We start from the raw sequence: 15,786 nt of genomic DNA, 5'->3' as shown, positions 1-15,786 counted from the left end.
GAACTTGTCAGTCACTCTCAACTTCAGAACACATCTTGCCAGCGGTCTCACCTGCTCCTGACAGCTGTCCACGTGATTTCTCCAACGTCCAATCGGAGTTTGTCATGCCATCTACTGACCTTCAATGCTCAGACACACCACCTGTCCCTTAGACAGGAAAGCCTAAACTCTTGACAGGTACCAGCTTGACCTCGCCCCTTCCTGGCATACAGCCCTCACTTACCTACTGCCCAGGCAGCCGGCTTCTACATCGCACACTGTTTTATGGGTCCTCTGTGCCCATTCCCCTGACCCAATGTATTCTACTGCTTTGTAGTAATAATACCTGGCACACAGATGTTCAAAGAAAATCTTCTGATATAGGTGTTGCTGTATCTATCCATGTATACAGACACAGATAAGACACAGCAACATCTCTATACTAATAGCTATACATATAGAAATAGCAGTGTACAATTTGATTTAAAACAGATCTACCTTCGATCTCTGTCTTCAATCTATAGATAGATGTCAGTATATTTTAAATTTAAATCAAACTGTGTCCTGTTTTATTGCAAACCAACATGATTCATCATCATCAGACTCCTCATAAGACTTAGCTTGTACCTGGTTTCTGCATGTTGATGGAATCCTTCTACATATCAGATGTACATTTTAACTCCTCTGTACGCTTACAAGGTCTCTTAACTATAAAGGCAGAAAATAAAGACCTCGTATTTAACACTTATTGTAATAAATGTTATTTGTATATCAAAGGCCCAAAAGTCTATAAAATTGCAATAATCCTGTTAAAAAGTAGAATTAAGTATTTCTATTTCTTAAGGGATAACAAAGGTATTATCTTTATTTACACAAACAAAATTATAATATAAATTTTTTTAAATATCAGAGTTTATTTACACATTTTATGTGTATGCTCATGATATAATTATAAAATGCTGATCCCTTGACCCAGGAATTCACCTCCATCAAATGAATCAAGAAAAAAGGAAAGCTTTTATAGATGTTACTAAAGTTGTTATAAAACAACAAAACCTTCAATTGTACACTCTGTCACTTTAACAATGTTTTTTAAATATGAAAACTATGATGCTATTTCAACATCAAAAGACACTATAATTTTCATCCACACTGAACAGATATGTCCTATTTTTCCTATCAATGGTGAAGTTCTGGGGGAAGTGAGAGAGCAGAAAGGTCAATTTCAATGAAAAATTTTACTTCCCTGCCTACCTGAAAGTTTCGTTATTTTAAATTATCCATATTAAGTCCAATTTTCTAATGACTTTTATTATATATTGAAAAGAAATCACAGTGAAAAAATTATAACCACCTGATGTAATAAATACCTTTTGATCTACACTTAGAATCACTTGGTAGGACCAAGGCTACTTGCAGCTGCCACATACTGGATGGCGTTAGCATTTTCTTTAATTGGGGAGTGAGGATAGGGGCAGCAAACCCCATAAGAGGAAAGCAAAAATACTACAAACTAAACACTCCCCCCTTAGAAATGGGAATAGATAAGTAAGGTTCATAATGTTGATTTAAGATCACATGGAGGGTAAACAGAAAAAGGAAAACAGCAAAATAAAACACGAGTTTAGAACAGGTTCCTAAAGGGGCTATCATTTACAGGCCCGTTGGAAGGGCTGCAAACAACACAGTTGTGCAAGGAGCGTGGCTTTGGAGCTAGAAAGGTCTGCACCTCTCCTCAATCTGCCTCTCAGCAACCCGTGATCACCTCTCCTGCCTGGACTAGCTCAGTGTCCTCCAAAATGATCCGGCTGGCCCAGCCTCTATCCATTCCAATCCATCTTCCAGGATACTACCACAATGACTTCCTAAAAACTAAACCTGGTCGCGGAGCCCTAGGCTTCATGGGATCCTAACCCACTCCTTTAGCCTGATGTGCCCCCTCCTTCACTCACTCTATGCTCTGCCTTGATTCCAACTTGGGTCTTATCCAAGGCCTTTGTAACAGAATCTCGGCTGTCCCCCTGCCTGGAATGCCCATTTTACCCTTCTTCATCCCACAAACTCTTACTCCTTCTTTAAGGCCCAATGAAGGGTCTCTCCTAGAAAGTATTCCCTAACTCCCCTGGGCAGTTAGTCATCCCTCCTATGTTATTCAAAGATATTTTATTTAAATCACTCATTATACCTGATTGAAATGATCAGTTTACCCACGCAGCCCCTACCTCCATTCCCACAACTTCCTCTCTTTTCTCCACTTAAACTGTGAGTACTTCTAAGGCAGGATTATCTTTGGATCCCCCAGTGCCAGTATCCATCAAGTGTCCAATAGATGTTCATCAAATAAATAAATAAATAACTACCTTGATGGCAGTCTGAGCATCTAGGACAAAAGAAGGTTGATGAATGAAATTTGAACAATCAAAGAATGAAAGGATGGACACAATTTCATGAAGTGATAAAATATGTACTCTCTCTCTCTCCATATATATATGATATATATATATATGATATATATATCATATATATATATATATCATATATATTATTTAAGGGCCCCAAATGGCCATGAATAATAAATACAGCCAATATTTATGGGTACAAAGGTAAGGCATTATTTACCCGAGAGGCTGGAACTACTCTTTCTAAGCCATTACAATCTTGATGGGTCAAAATGATTTTTGGCACACACAGTATGTTAGAAAATATGAACTATGTATCTGTCAAACAGTAACAAAGTACAGTTTAACCTAGTAAGTGGTATCAACTCCTTCTGTGCCTCTATAATCCATTTATCTAAATCCTACTTAGTTGGAGGATTATAGTTCTCATATATCTAAATAGCTCTTTCCAAAGTTTAGGTAAATGGTTCACACATACAGTAAACAAGACTATAAAAACCAGCTATCAGATTTCACAAAAGAAAATAAAAAGTTCATGTGACACATTTTCCTGGAAAGAAAAAGATACAAAGGAAGGAAGTTCAGATCGTGCCAAACAAGCAATTAAAACTGTCTTAAGATAGATTCCGTCGCCCCTCTGCCCCCAAGTCCCTAAAAGGAGAACTGGCCAAGAATTCCAAAGGAAGCAGCCACAGAGAAAAGAACCACTAGAAACAGATCTGAAATCTCCATGGAAACAGAAGGCTTCAGAGCAGATAGGGAAGAGTTTAAGTAAATATAAACCAGATCTTCAAATATCCACATAGAAAAGGAATGCTAAAGTAGTGATTATTAAAAAGCAGTGGTGGTAGAGGTGGCTAAATGGATCACAAAGTAGTTAAAATACAAATTACAAAGAATGTTATTACCAACAGGTCTCACCAAATAAGACCAGAAATGGAAATTTAACTAATACCCCTTCAAAAAAGCCCCTAGAATTTATTTATTGAACAGTCCCTAGGGTTTGGGAAAACTTACTAGTCTTTGACCTAACAGTTGGTATATACGAGTTAAGACTGAGGGCGGAAGAAAAAGACATTTAGTATTCACTGATTCTTAAAGAAGTTAGAAATGAGAGCCTAACTGAACCAAAGGCACAAGAATCTGAAACCTCCCTCCCCTGGTCTTATGAAATAGAGGGTATTTCTTTGTAGAAAAGTAAGATTTTGATCTCAAGTCACAATGCTGTACAAAATGATATTTCTATAATAGTAACACATGTTTATGACTTATGATAATCATAACTGAACTTGGACTCTAAAGTTTCTGACCAAATCACCTACTTACCCTTAGCAGAAGAAGAAGGCTGCCTGTTGACAGCTGTTTATAGTTTACACCTCACTGATGCCATTATTACACTTGAACATATTGTAAACTGGTGATAGAATGCAAACTACCCACTAAACTAATTCTTAATTTGGTAATCCCATCAGCCAAAAGGTGAGATCAACTTCTAGCATAATATATGCACTTCAAATTTTTCTGAAATACATGCATATCTGCCCAGTTTTATAATAAGGAAAAAAAAACCCTAAAATCTGCAAATAATGTCAAGTGAAACATAAATTTCCAAACAACACTGATAAGAATTCCATGGGAAAGTCATATTCATTGATATTTATCCTTTTCATTGATATTTATCCTTTTTCTCAAGTGTCCTTTCTGGAAATGAATGTTAGCTATTTTTATATGACCCTTACTTTATAATATTCAATTTCTGATCTTCTTTTTCTAGAAAAAAGCAAAACTAAAAAAGTTTATAGCCTTTGTATTTCAATATTTTATGGCTTTCTTTGTTCAAATAAAAATCTTAAAATTAGGGGAATTATGACTAAGAGACTTATTCACTAACAAATGAAATTACAAAATGTATCTTGTAGTTTCTAAATTAATATAGTGACCACAGTGGTTAAGAATATGGATTCTAACCATTATGCCTAGGTTCAAATCCCACATCTGCCATTTACCAGCTCTGTGACTTCCAACAAGTTACTTAACCTCTCTGTTTTCAGCTTTCCAAACAGCAACATAAATAGGGCTAGTAATAATAGTACTTACCACACAGAGCTGTATTTAGACAAGTTAATATAGCTAAAGTGCTTAGGCAGCTGAGGTGCTTCAAACAGTAACTTCTGTATAGATATGCTATTATTTAAATCTGTAATACAAGCTGAGAAAAGTACTCCACATATTTCATTTTATCTAAATTTTTCTTTTCAAATATTTGAAGGAAAAAAAGTATTTTTTCCTCCCTTTAAAACTCTCACAATCCTAATGGTCTTAACTTTTCCATACAACGATAGCGTGGATGATAAATATTCCCTAAGGTTGAAAGGCCACACCGATGAAAGTTATTTTACTCTCTTTTTTAATTCAATAAAACATAATCAGGTTAACTTTTGGGGCATTCTGGAATTTGGAGCATTTGTCAAATAATGAAATAGAATTATAAAGTAGTCTTAGACCATATCTATTAAAGTTCTCAGTTATTTTTTCTTCATCTGTCTTCAATTTACTTTGTACCAAAACGGGAAGAGGGTTAAAATGGCCCGCCAAGCACTCATGCAATAGCAGTACTAAAACCAGTAATACCTTTATCACTTCCATAGTAGTAGAATACCGTTTTACTGAGAGCACACCATCGTTTTTGCCATTCAAATCCCAGAAAGCTGTGATCTACAACAAAGGCGGAAAAGGAACAGTTTAGATAATACCCATTACATACGTAAACACAACACACCATTTCCTTATCGTAAAAGGAAAAGTTAGTTAATATGATTTCTCAGCTTCTTTTTTAGCTCTCAAATTCTAGGGCTAATTTGTATCTTCTTTTCCTAGAGATAAACAAAGAACAAAGCCTAAAGGAATAAAGTGAAGCAGAGGAGGAGCTGTTACATTTATGGGATCAACAGCATGTTAGCTAGCCATGCTAGCTAACAAACTCTCCTGACAGAGGCCATCAAAAAGGCATTTGACCATAAAGCCTTGAGATAACTGATTCATCTGGGCCTCTTTTTCTCATCTGTTAGAAAAGGGAGGGGGAGGAGTTGACCTAGATTATTTCTATTATCTCTTTCAGCTTTTAAACTCAGCTAAGAAAGCTAAGAAAAGCGAATGGAATATAAATAGAATGGCCCAAAGTGACCACCAGAGAGATAAGCAGAATGGTAATGAAGAGACTTTCTGTTTTTCATTTCCTGTATCATAACACCACCTCCATATTTCATTTCCATTATATATTGGTGTTGAAAGAGTGGGACCATATGGTCAACTCCCAATTATCATAGCCAATGAAGAGGAACACTGAACGAATAATAGAAAATGGCAGACAATATGCCAGGCTAGATCTGAACCACAGCAGACACTGTGTGTGTCTTGTATATAACCTGCTGCTCAGCTGAGTCGGAAACTGGTGAGAAGTCTCATCCTTGAGAATACAGTCATGGCCTGCAGCCTTCCTCTAAGAGGCAGGAAATAGTTCCTGAATCATTTACAAATAACCGAGATTGACAGCTAAAAACCTGACCCAATGTTTTGTTACTGAAAGTTATTTAGAGCTAAAAGCTGTATTTTGTGGTTCAGATAATGTCATCCAGATTTTCTCAAGAGTCTTAAAACTCTTCCGTCACCGAAAGAGAATACTGGCTCCACATGTATATGGTAAGCATATTTTATCTAAGGATAAAACCATTTTTAGATTTTTTTCATTAGAATCTTACAGTTTACCTTTTCTGCGTTTTTCAAGATAGCCAGCCTTTAAAACGGAAGGCAGGTCCTGTGCTGCAATTGGAGGAAACTGGTTTCCTGTGGGAAACAGAGGAAGGAAAAAAAAAAAAAAAGTGAGTAATCCATTTTAGAAAAATCAAGTACCAGATTTCATTAGATTCAGTGTACTTTTAATTACCCAAATTAATTAAATCCAAGTCCATTAGCTTTGTTTCAGATCCATTCCATAGACTAGTTCCTCTCCTGCTATAAATCTCAAGAGCAAAAAAAAAAAAAATGTTCTGTATTCCCGTATCTTCATATATTATGCTCCCAAAAATATAGTAAAATAATGTAACTGAATGATCTCTAAAGGGCAATACTTTTCAATCTACAGTGTAGGGAAAGGACTAGGAAACTATTGTAGATAAATGAAATAAATCCCTGAAAGAGGAGTCAGGAATTTCAAGTAAATCATACAAGCATCTCTATATTTATGTTGGATAAACTCTTCAAGAATTTTGTTGCATATCAACTCTTACCTATATGTCCCTATTCCTACATAACAAAAACATAAAATGATTTTTCCTCAAAAACAAATTTTTCCCCTAAAACAAATGCTAAAATGCGTTTCTCTGAATCCATAGCAAATATTCTCTCTTCCTAGTTGTACTCACAGAGAAATTCATTTTTTAAACCGTTTTTGCTATTTGTCCAATATCTAGGATTTGTTTAATACACATATAAATTTTTAAAAGACCAAAGTTTATTAATAGTAATCCCTTTTGATACTTAAGATTTTATGCCCTTACAAGAACCATTTGATTTGTACAGCATCGTAAACATATAAACACCTAATACTATTTGATGGTAGAAATTGAAAATTTGTAACAAGATATAAAAAGTAGTAATTTCTCTTTAAAAACAACACAAATTTTCATGTTGTTTAGACCTTATACCACTATACCTCAATGATCAATAGTATGTCATCATTGAAGAAGATTCACATTGATCCAAAGAATTAAGACTATACAAATGCAGTTATCATGACACATGGAAGGAAAGGAAAGACTAATAGCAACCTATCTGACACGCAACTAAAAAAGAGCAACCAAACATTTGCCAAGCACCACAATTAAATTATCTCACCATGGGAAACTATACAACACAGCTACTTACACAACAGTCTGACTAATTCACAATTACATTCTCAGCTCTGTTTCACTATCAAAATTCACACCTTTGTCCCCAAAATAAATTTCGTACTGAGTCTTAATCCTTTGGCACATAGTAGGCATTCAGTAAATGTTAGCTTTTAATTGTTATAGTTGAATATTATTATTATATGTTAGCATAACTGCAATTATTAATTTAAATAAATGGATGCCAGTGTAAATATAAGACTATTTAATGTTGCTTAGAGAATTTTAATCAGAAAGATGGGGAAGGAAAAGCATGATTTGGTAACGGTGCAAGTTAAGCATTGTAGTTATTTTAAAAGCAGTGCAAAGATTTCCTGTTCATTAGGTGAAAGTGGTTGATGGAGAATTACATTCTAACTAAGGAGAGAGAAAAAATTAACCTATACTCTAGGGCATCCTGTTTCTGCTGCAGACTATTACTATATGGGCTTAAGTGGCCACAAGCTTTCGGTACCCTGAGGAAATAAATACGCATATATATTGACATAGACTAGTTTCCTCTTTATAAAATGAGCATGTATTGCTTATATAATAGCCTTAATTTTCGAAAGCAGCTCAAAATATTAGATATTAAAATTAACACCCTCCAAGAACAGACAAGGAATGGGTCTTCCTCTAACTTGCAATTTGGGAATCTGAAACATGCAAAAATGGCAACAAGGTCACAGTGAATTCAAATAAACAAGTATCAAGTGCCTACTATATTCCTAGCAAGTCAGTGGGGAAAAGGCAGTAGTGGAATCCAAATTTTCTTAGGTTGGTATTTTATTCACAAGTCCTCTGTTTTTAAAAGATAACTCAAGAGTTCTAGAATGTGTCTTGAAACTTTTGCCTTAAAAACAAACTGTGTATAGAGTGGACATAGTCTACCAGCAAGCTAAAGGAATAGATTCTAAAATCAAAAAAATGGAGAAGAGCTCCAAAGTATGAAAATAAAAAACAAATTACCTACAAACTAAGGTATTACCCAATCTTAGCAATTTTATTGTTTTAACTTTTCTTCCTTGAATCTGGTATAAAAAAAATACTAGGATGCCTAAACACTAATAATATATTTAAGAAGTAAGTTTTATCGATGGAAAAATTTTAACTATTAAAAATTATTTCAAAATGAACTTTCTTTGGCAGGAAGTATTAAGGCATGTTTCAGATGTTAGGTTGGTTGGGTATAAAACCAGTCTTGGCATTAGCAAGGTTAACAGCTACATTACTGTACATAAGATAGAGAAAGGTGGAAAAATTGTCAAGGTCATAGAATGCTATTCCTGGGAAGAAAAGGCCTAGCACAGCATGGAAATCCCTTGAGTAGGAGAGGGAGTGAGGGTTAAGAGTTGGGGGAAGAAAGAGTTGGAGTTTAGAGGAAAGAAAGATCCAAACATCCTTTCTCTTTTGTGCCTCTTTTCTCAAAATAATCTAAATAAACAAACTTGAATTCACAATTTTGTCTAGCACTGGGTGTCTCAGTGGACTATTCCTGGGCCTTCTCCCACATTGACATATCTCCTTATGCACACACACACACACACACACACACTCAAACTATATCCCAGTCTTACACCCCTATATATGTATTTATTTTTCTAACACATAAAGTGAGGCATCAATTTCAAAGTGCAATTTTAAGAGAAGATTTTTTTTTTCAATCTGTAGAAGTTCTAACTATTGAGTCCTGAAATTAACTTTTTATTCCGTTTCCTTTCTATCAATTTGGCTCTTCCTGTGGGACTATAAATAGGTGTCAAGGGATGTGATTCAGAGACTTTTTCAAAATAGATACTTGTTTTTCCTTATCCTTTTTATTTTGTGATATGCAACATTGATGATCATTTTTTAAATGCTAGATTTCTAAGGAATCTAAAGCCTCCTTTTTCACTATGTTACCATTAATAAATTATTATAATATTATGAGCTTGACTGCTTTAATATATTCACAGTTTTATGGCTGTTCAGTCTTGACTTTGTACAAAATTCCTGTTTGGTTTCTGAGTCTCATCTTTTACTGGCTTCCATTTAGTCTTCTTTTATTGGCTTTTCCCTTTATTACTTGGCATTTACATAGTTTTCTACACAAACTCTAAAATTTCAATCAGTATAATTTTTCCATCTACTTTTACACAACTGAAAATTGCGTTTCCCTAATATTAGAAAAGAAAGGAGATACATAAAAAAGATTGTTTTCTGCTTATAATAATTTTCACTCTGAGTCAGGATCTTGGCCTAGTTAGTCAAATACTGTCTCTCACCACATAATGTGACTGTTTTCCTCGAACTACAAAAAGCTAAAGGTAAGTCCCTCAACAATATCTTTTCTCCTCTCAATTCATATGACTAAAACATCCATGAGTTTATCTAGATCTTTTTAAATTCTTCATTTTCACCTGATAGGACACTGAGTTCCATAAATTGACCACATAAAAGGACACAGTGCTTCCTTTTATCTCTTCTAAATTTACATGTGATAAACTTTACTAAATGCCTGATTATAGCTTTCCCAAATTTGATAGACTCTTTTAATAGTATCCCCCCACTTAATGATTGCTTTATATTTAAAACACATATTAGACTTCAATTTTCTAAGAGTGCTAATCATTTCAGTTTCTCATTTCAAGGTGGCAAGACCCTCTCCTACACTGATCATCTCAGTGCTTATTTTATTTCTAGATTAACTTCTCCGTTCGAGTTCATTTTTCTTAAGAAGTCGTCATCTGAATTGAAGTTTATTTTTAAGTGGCAATATTTCACGCATTATAATTTTGTATGAAAATAGAGAAATGCTTTCTGTGTCCTGTATCTTCCCAGATGATGTCCAGGATCTTAGACATCAAGACACTTCTGGCTGAAGCTACACTGGGAACTTAGCTTTAGGAAACAGTGTATCATTGATCTTCAGTTCCCAGAGCTATTACTGGCTGAGAACTCAGTTCACAATTTAATTCCACTTTACTTTACATAAACTTAGATGCCCTTGTCCAGCTTCTAGAGAATAGATACAAATAATAGCTACAAAGATGCAGTTGCTGACATTTTGTTTCCTTATTATTCTAAAAGGTTTTAAGTCCAAAAATTCACTAGCAAAACAAAAGAGAAAGACTATGCCCTAACAAGGAAGAGAAAACTAAACTTAATTTGAATATAAATATTAAATGAAATGATTCCACAGTATATATAACAGAGACCTAGAAGCTTAGTTTTACATTAATACTGACTTCAAGATGCACGTATTGGCCAAAGAGGTCTGTAATGAAACCCCAGTTCTGTAAATTTGTGACCTTAGGCAGGTCAGTAAGCCCCTCTGGGTATCAGTTTCTCATCCAAATCATTAAATAAAAAACAAACAAAAAACTAGGTTAGGTCATCTCTAAGGCCATCCCAACTCTAGGATTCCATGAAATATAAATACAGTAATATTTTTTCTTGTACTTTCAGTAATAAATGGCCAAGATCCAAGATGGATTCAACTTTCAAAGATATCAAATGTGGAAACTTTTCACAACATATTTTTTGTAGAGCAACTGATAACTTCCTTTAGATCTTTAATTCTATAAGGAATCATTTTAATGTATTATAAAAATGTGATACCTCCTGGTATTAAGAAGTGGCCACCAGACTTGAAGTTTATTTTTAAGTGTCAATACTTCATGGATTATCATTTTGTGTAAAAATAGAAAAATACTATATTCCCAATGTAGCCTTAATATTAAAATTAAAATCCTATGTCATTTTAAAGGTTTCATTTCCAGCTAGAATTTTGGCCTGGAATATCTGTGAAAGAAAATAAATATACAAATTAAATATTTTCATATTCTAATAATTCTCTTTACACAGAAAATTTGGGATTTCAAATATTTTTATCAGTTTTTTTAGTGGCAAAAAGAAAATTATTATGCATTCAATGGACAAATGAGACAACAACAACCTTTAAGAAAATAACCTCTACAGTAAGTAAAAGATTACTAATTACGTTACTTTAGAATGGTTCTTTCACAGAGCTTATTTTCTCACCACTATTACTCTCTTCAGAAAGGATTAAGCAATGAATATACTAACTAGTATACTGGTAATTTCTGAGGCTACCATGATATTTCCTTTAAAAAGTAAAAAAGAAAGGGGCTCATGTGATGCTTAGACACAAAGATGATCAACTTCTTATTAGTAGGACCACAGAATTCCCAGGGGGGTAAGGCTTGGGGACAAGGCTTTAAAGACTGATATAGTGGCCCATGTGATGACACTGGGGACAAAAAGCAGAGGTTGCAACTCACAGGTTTGCCATCTGTTAGTCTCCCCCTCCCCACCTCTGTAAAGTGGCAAGTCGCTTTGAAAGCTACCAAGCAAAAGCTGAATAACCATTAGGATAATTCAAGTTGGCCTTTATTAACACTACTTCTTGAAATGGAAATTCCAATAGCCTCGTGGGAGTTCCAACAGGTCTACGGGAAGACATCTTGATTTTAGTCTAGTGGACTTCTGACCTCCAAAACTGTAAGGTAATAAATTTGTGTTGTTTTCAGCCACTTAAAAAAATGTAGGCAGACTATAAGTTTTAAGCATATTTTACTAAAAGCATCATCAAATATAAATAGCAAGTACACATAAACAAATACCAGCGTGGTTCAGTGACGTAATAAGAACTGTAACAGGTAACATTTATTAAGACTTTGCCATGAGTTAAGTACGATATAGTCATCATCTCATTTCCTTCCTACACAGCCACAAGACGTAACTGTTATTAGCTCCCTGTTACGAGTAGTAAATCAAGGTCACACACAGTGAGTGGTGCAGCCAGGATCCCAGACCTGACCAGCAAAGCCCATTCTCTGAAATACTATGCTCTACTGTGAATGGAATAAGTGAATGCCAGCTATAGAAACTGTGTAAGAAAACATCACTGAATTACTGCTTTATGGCATTAAAGTAATTATGATTATTTAAAAGTATTTTCTTAACAACAGAACGATACATTTAAAAATATTAGTCATTTAAAAGTCTAAAACGTTTGTTTCATTTTCTACAAGATTTTAGAGAAGTCAATTTTGCTTCCTAAAATCGTCTTATTTTAAAAGACTTCCATTTTGGTTTACAAACACATAGACACAAACATGGGACAAATTAGTAATGGGAAAACTGATATTTATGGAATGAAAAGGAGGCTCTTTGTGTATGCAGATTCCTCTAGCAAACTGCATAAACATAAGAAATGAATGTAATTTAGAATGAATCCTTTAACGCCTTTTCATTCAACTAAGTTTTATTTTCACACAGGCCACAGGGCAAATATTTATTTTTTGTCTTTTGCAACTATTTTATGTTGTGACTATTAAGCTATAAATTTGTACAATTACTTTTAGAATATGAATAACATTTTTCTAACTTGTATTATTCTTTCAATTCATTTTTAGTCACTTATTTTTCCCACTCTGTGTACAAAAAGTTTAGAGCCATTAATAACATCATATCTGAAGTATCTGAAATAGGAATATGCAGAGTTAGAATGCCCTCTAGACTGTAGGGTATAACAAAGTTCATGTTTTTGGTTTTGCCTTGAAGAAAGAGAACAAGTATATAAACAATTGTCATTCTATTCCCATCTCCTCAAAGAATCTTATTATTGAGGGGTGGTTAACATAAGTGGAAAATAGTATGAAAACTATCAAATATGAAATTATTTTGTGACTAACTTAAATTAATAAAAAGTAAACACTTCTGAATAAAGACTCTACTTTCGTCCTACCTACTCTGATTACTTGATTACTAAATTGGGCTGGATTACTAAAGCAAATACATTCTCATTATTCATGCTTTAGTATTTATTACCTGTTTCTGTTTAAGAAGACAGCTCCCGAATTTTTATTTAAATCAAAAAGCCCTTGGCATTTCCATTCTTCTGCCATTCAAAATGTTTTAAGTATCCTCTTAAGACACACGTGTTCTCTCTCTCTCTCTCTCTCTCTCTCTCTCTCTCTCACACACACACATACGCACACACACACACAATTTATCTTTCTTCCATCTGAAATACTTCTTTCTGTAGGTCTCTTTTTTCAATATAGGTAAGAAATTAATACATTCTTATCTATTATTGTTGTTAATTTAGTAATACACTGCTTATGACCCCAAAAAGGCATTTCACGGACATTTGTACAGATACATTTGGTAAGGAAAGTAAAAGCAAATAGGAGAAAAGTGTGTGTATACAGACGGAGAGAAAACAAATACCTGTGTAGAGAAATATTAATGTTAACGAAATCTGAGTGAAGGGTATGATGGGAATTCTTTGTATTATTCTTGCAACTTGTATATAAATGGCATGCTTTTACATTTCAAAAAGTAAACTACAAAAAAATAAATAAAATGTAAAACAAGTGAAAAAAAGGCAAAACTAGGATTCAGAGCAGAACACAAAACACATTGAAACTACAAAGTCATTTACACTTAGTAGGAGTGGGCCAAAAACTCACTTATAAGCTGTATAACAACCAACATGAAGCAAAAAATAATAAATTATGTGATTCATAGCCCATAAGATAAGTACAGATGATTGCTCAGGGAGGAACATACAACAATTGTTTGCAGTTCCTGGTACTGAAATGAGAAAAAAAATGTCTCCCATGTGTTCTAAATATCCACAATAACATTTTTACAGTAAGTAAAATAAAAGTTGTTAGGGCTGTTTTGTATAACATCACTCATATCGAGCCAACAGCATAATGCCAAAGCAAAATTCAGTAAAAGCAAGTCTACGGAGTACAAAAACCAGGTAGCCAAGTACTATCCATAGCTCCCAAACAGCACTAGTAAGCTCAAGGATAAGATGATAGAGTCTCTATAGGAATAGACACCCTGCACGTTTTCCAGACAATCCTTCCCAAGCGCTATTTGCCTTCATCAAACTGTTGGTAAATCCCAAGCAGAAGATGGACCTCTGCAAGAAACTAACACAGCTCTTTTATGTTACTGCTTAACAGCCGTGTCCCTTATCAAGCACCCTAGACACGGGTAATGACATGCTCTTATTTATAAATTTACATATACGTTCATAAAGTTTAATAGCTTTGCAGAGACATATGCCTGGACGAAGATTGCCTTAACACAAAAACAAATCAACTGCCCATAAAGTTCAAACTGAGTGCCAGAATAATTCTAGCTTGCAAAAAGTTTAAACATATACCTACTTCACATAAACAACATCCAAAGAACACGTCAGTGAGGATGATAAAATGCCCTCATCTATTCCTCAGTATGAACTGGTAATAATATGTACACCTGCGTAACTGAAAGTATTAGAAAGTATTGTTACCCACGTAACTGAGTAAATTACTAGAAAATACATATTCAAACTTCAATATTGGAACAGTTAGTGCATAGCTTTTTCCCCAGTACCTGAAAATAAAAGTATATACCACGTGCTTACTCCTCTTTCTGAACCTTAGCTTCAGAGGGGAATGACTGCTAACAGCCATGTGTGAGACCGGCCAGGGAGAGCGACATTCATATGGTACCTACGGTCTTAGGCTAAAATAATGTGGTCATAAGTTTGTGTTTTTCACTAGACTTTGAGCAAGGGATCCTAAGAGTGATTCTCAAACTTGAATGTACGTCAAATCACCAAGCGTACTTATTTAAAATGTAGACATACAGTTCTTAAGTAAACTATCTACATTGCTCTGAACAGTATTGTTACCGAAAAACGGGGGTTCCTGACAAACGATAAACAGGAAGGAATTGAGGGGCGTACCGAATAAGCAACACAAAGTCGAGCAAGCAGTGGATGTATTAAAAGAAAGGAAGTAGTACAGTACACGCTCATGATGGTGTGAGTGGGCAGGCGTAGAAGAAGAGCAACTGCACTGAAGACCAAAGCAGCTTAGATTTTATTCAAATGAGGCCACGAAATATTCAAGATTTAGGGGTGGCATCACAGGAATTCCCAGGGTGGGTCCTCGCTGACCACTTCTTCCCACGGGGAGGTAGGATTCCCTTGTTCTTACTTGGTCCTTGTTGGAACTATCATGGTGACATAGGGGGTGGAGATTTTTCCCTGCCTATAATGCTAACAGTATTAGAATCTACTACAATTAACTGTAGCTACACCTTTTCTTAAGAATGGTCTCATCTCCTCCTTCTTTTCCCACACTTCCTTTTTCCATTCCTCTCCCCTCTCTCCCTGCGGCCCTGTTCTTTCTGCCTATGGTAACAGTATATTTTTAAAACCTCATTTAACACTTGCTTATAGGGTTTATAAAATATGCTCTAAGATAACGTTTAATACAAAATCAAAAGAAGGTCAGTAAGTAGATAAAATACAGTTCTCAAATCAGCACAACAATGAAAAGAGAAGGGAAATATCAGACATATAAATGATAATAAGGATGATGATTTTATTTACAGAGTATCTAACTTTTGAGTCATTAAAATAATTTTAGAAAAACTTAATCCATCTTTCACCATAACTAGTGTGGTCC

At 34.6% G+C, this 15,786-nt stretch overlaps 1 protein-coding gene across 3 annotated transcripts in view; it reads right to left on the bottom strand.

Moving 5' to 3' along the window:
- Positions 1-15,786, bottom strand: part of SKAP2 (src kinase associated phosphoprotein 2) — a 163,898-nt gene that overhangs the window by 61,310 nt on the left and 86,802 nt on the right. For all 3 annotated transcript variants that reach the window (XM_033088628.1, XM_033088629.1, XM_033088627.1), the window contains exons 5-6: positions 6,144-6,221; positions 5,010-5,093 (exon numbers count right to left, since the gene is read on the bottom strand). In XM_033088628.1, the coding sequence (XP_032944519.1) occupies positions 5,010-5,093; positions 6,144-6,221 (162 nt within the window). The remainder of the gene's footprint in view (positions 1-5,009; positions 5,094-6,143; positions 6,222-15,786) is intronic.

The sequence above is a fragment of the Rhinolophus ferrumequinum genome, chromosome 20 (assembly GCF_004115265.2).
Source record: "Rhinolophus ferrumequinum isolate MPI-CBG mRhiFer1 chromosome 20, mRhiFer1_v1.p, whole genome shotgun sequence".
NCBI lineage: Eukaryota > Metazoa > Chordata > Mammalia > Chiroptera > Rhinolophidae > Rhinolophus > Rhinolophus ferrumequinum.
The sequence above is the reverse complement of the archived record's forward strand: the minus strand, read 5'-3'. Positions and strand labels throughout refer to the sequence as shown.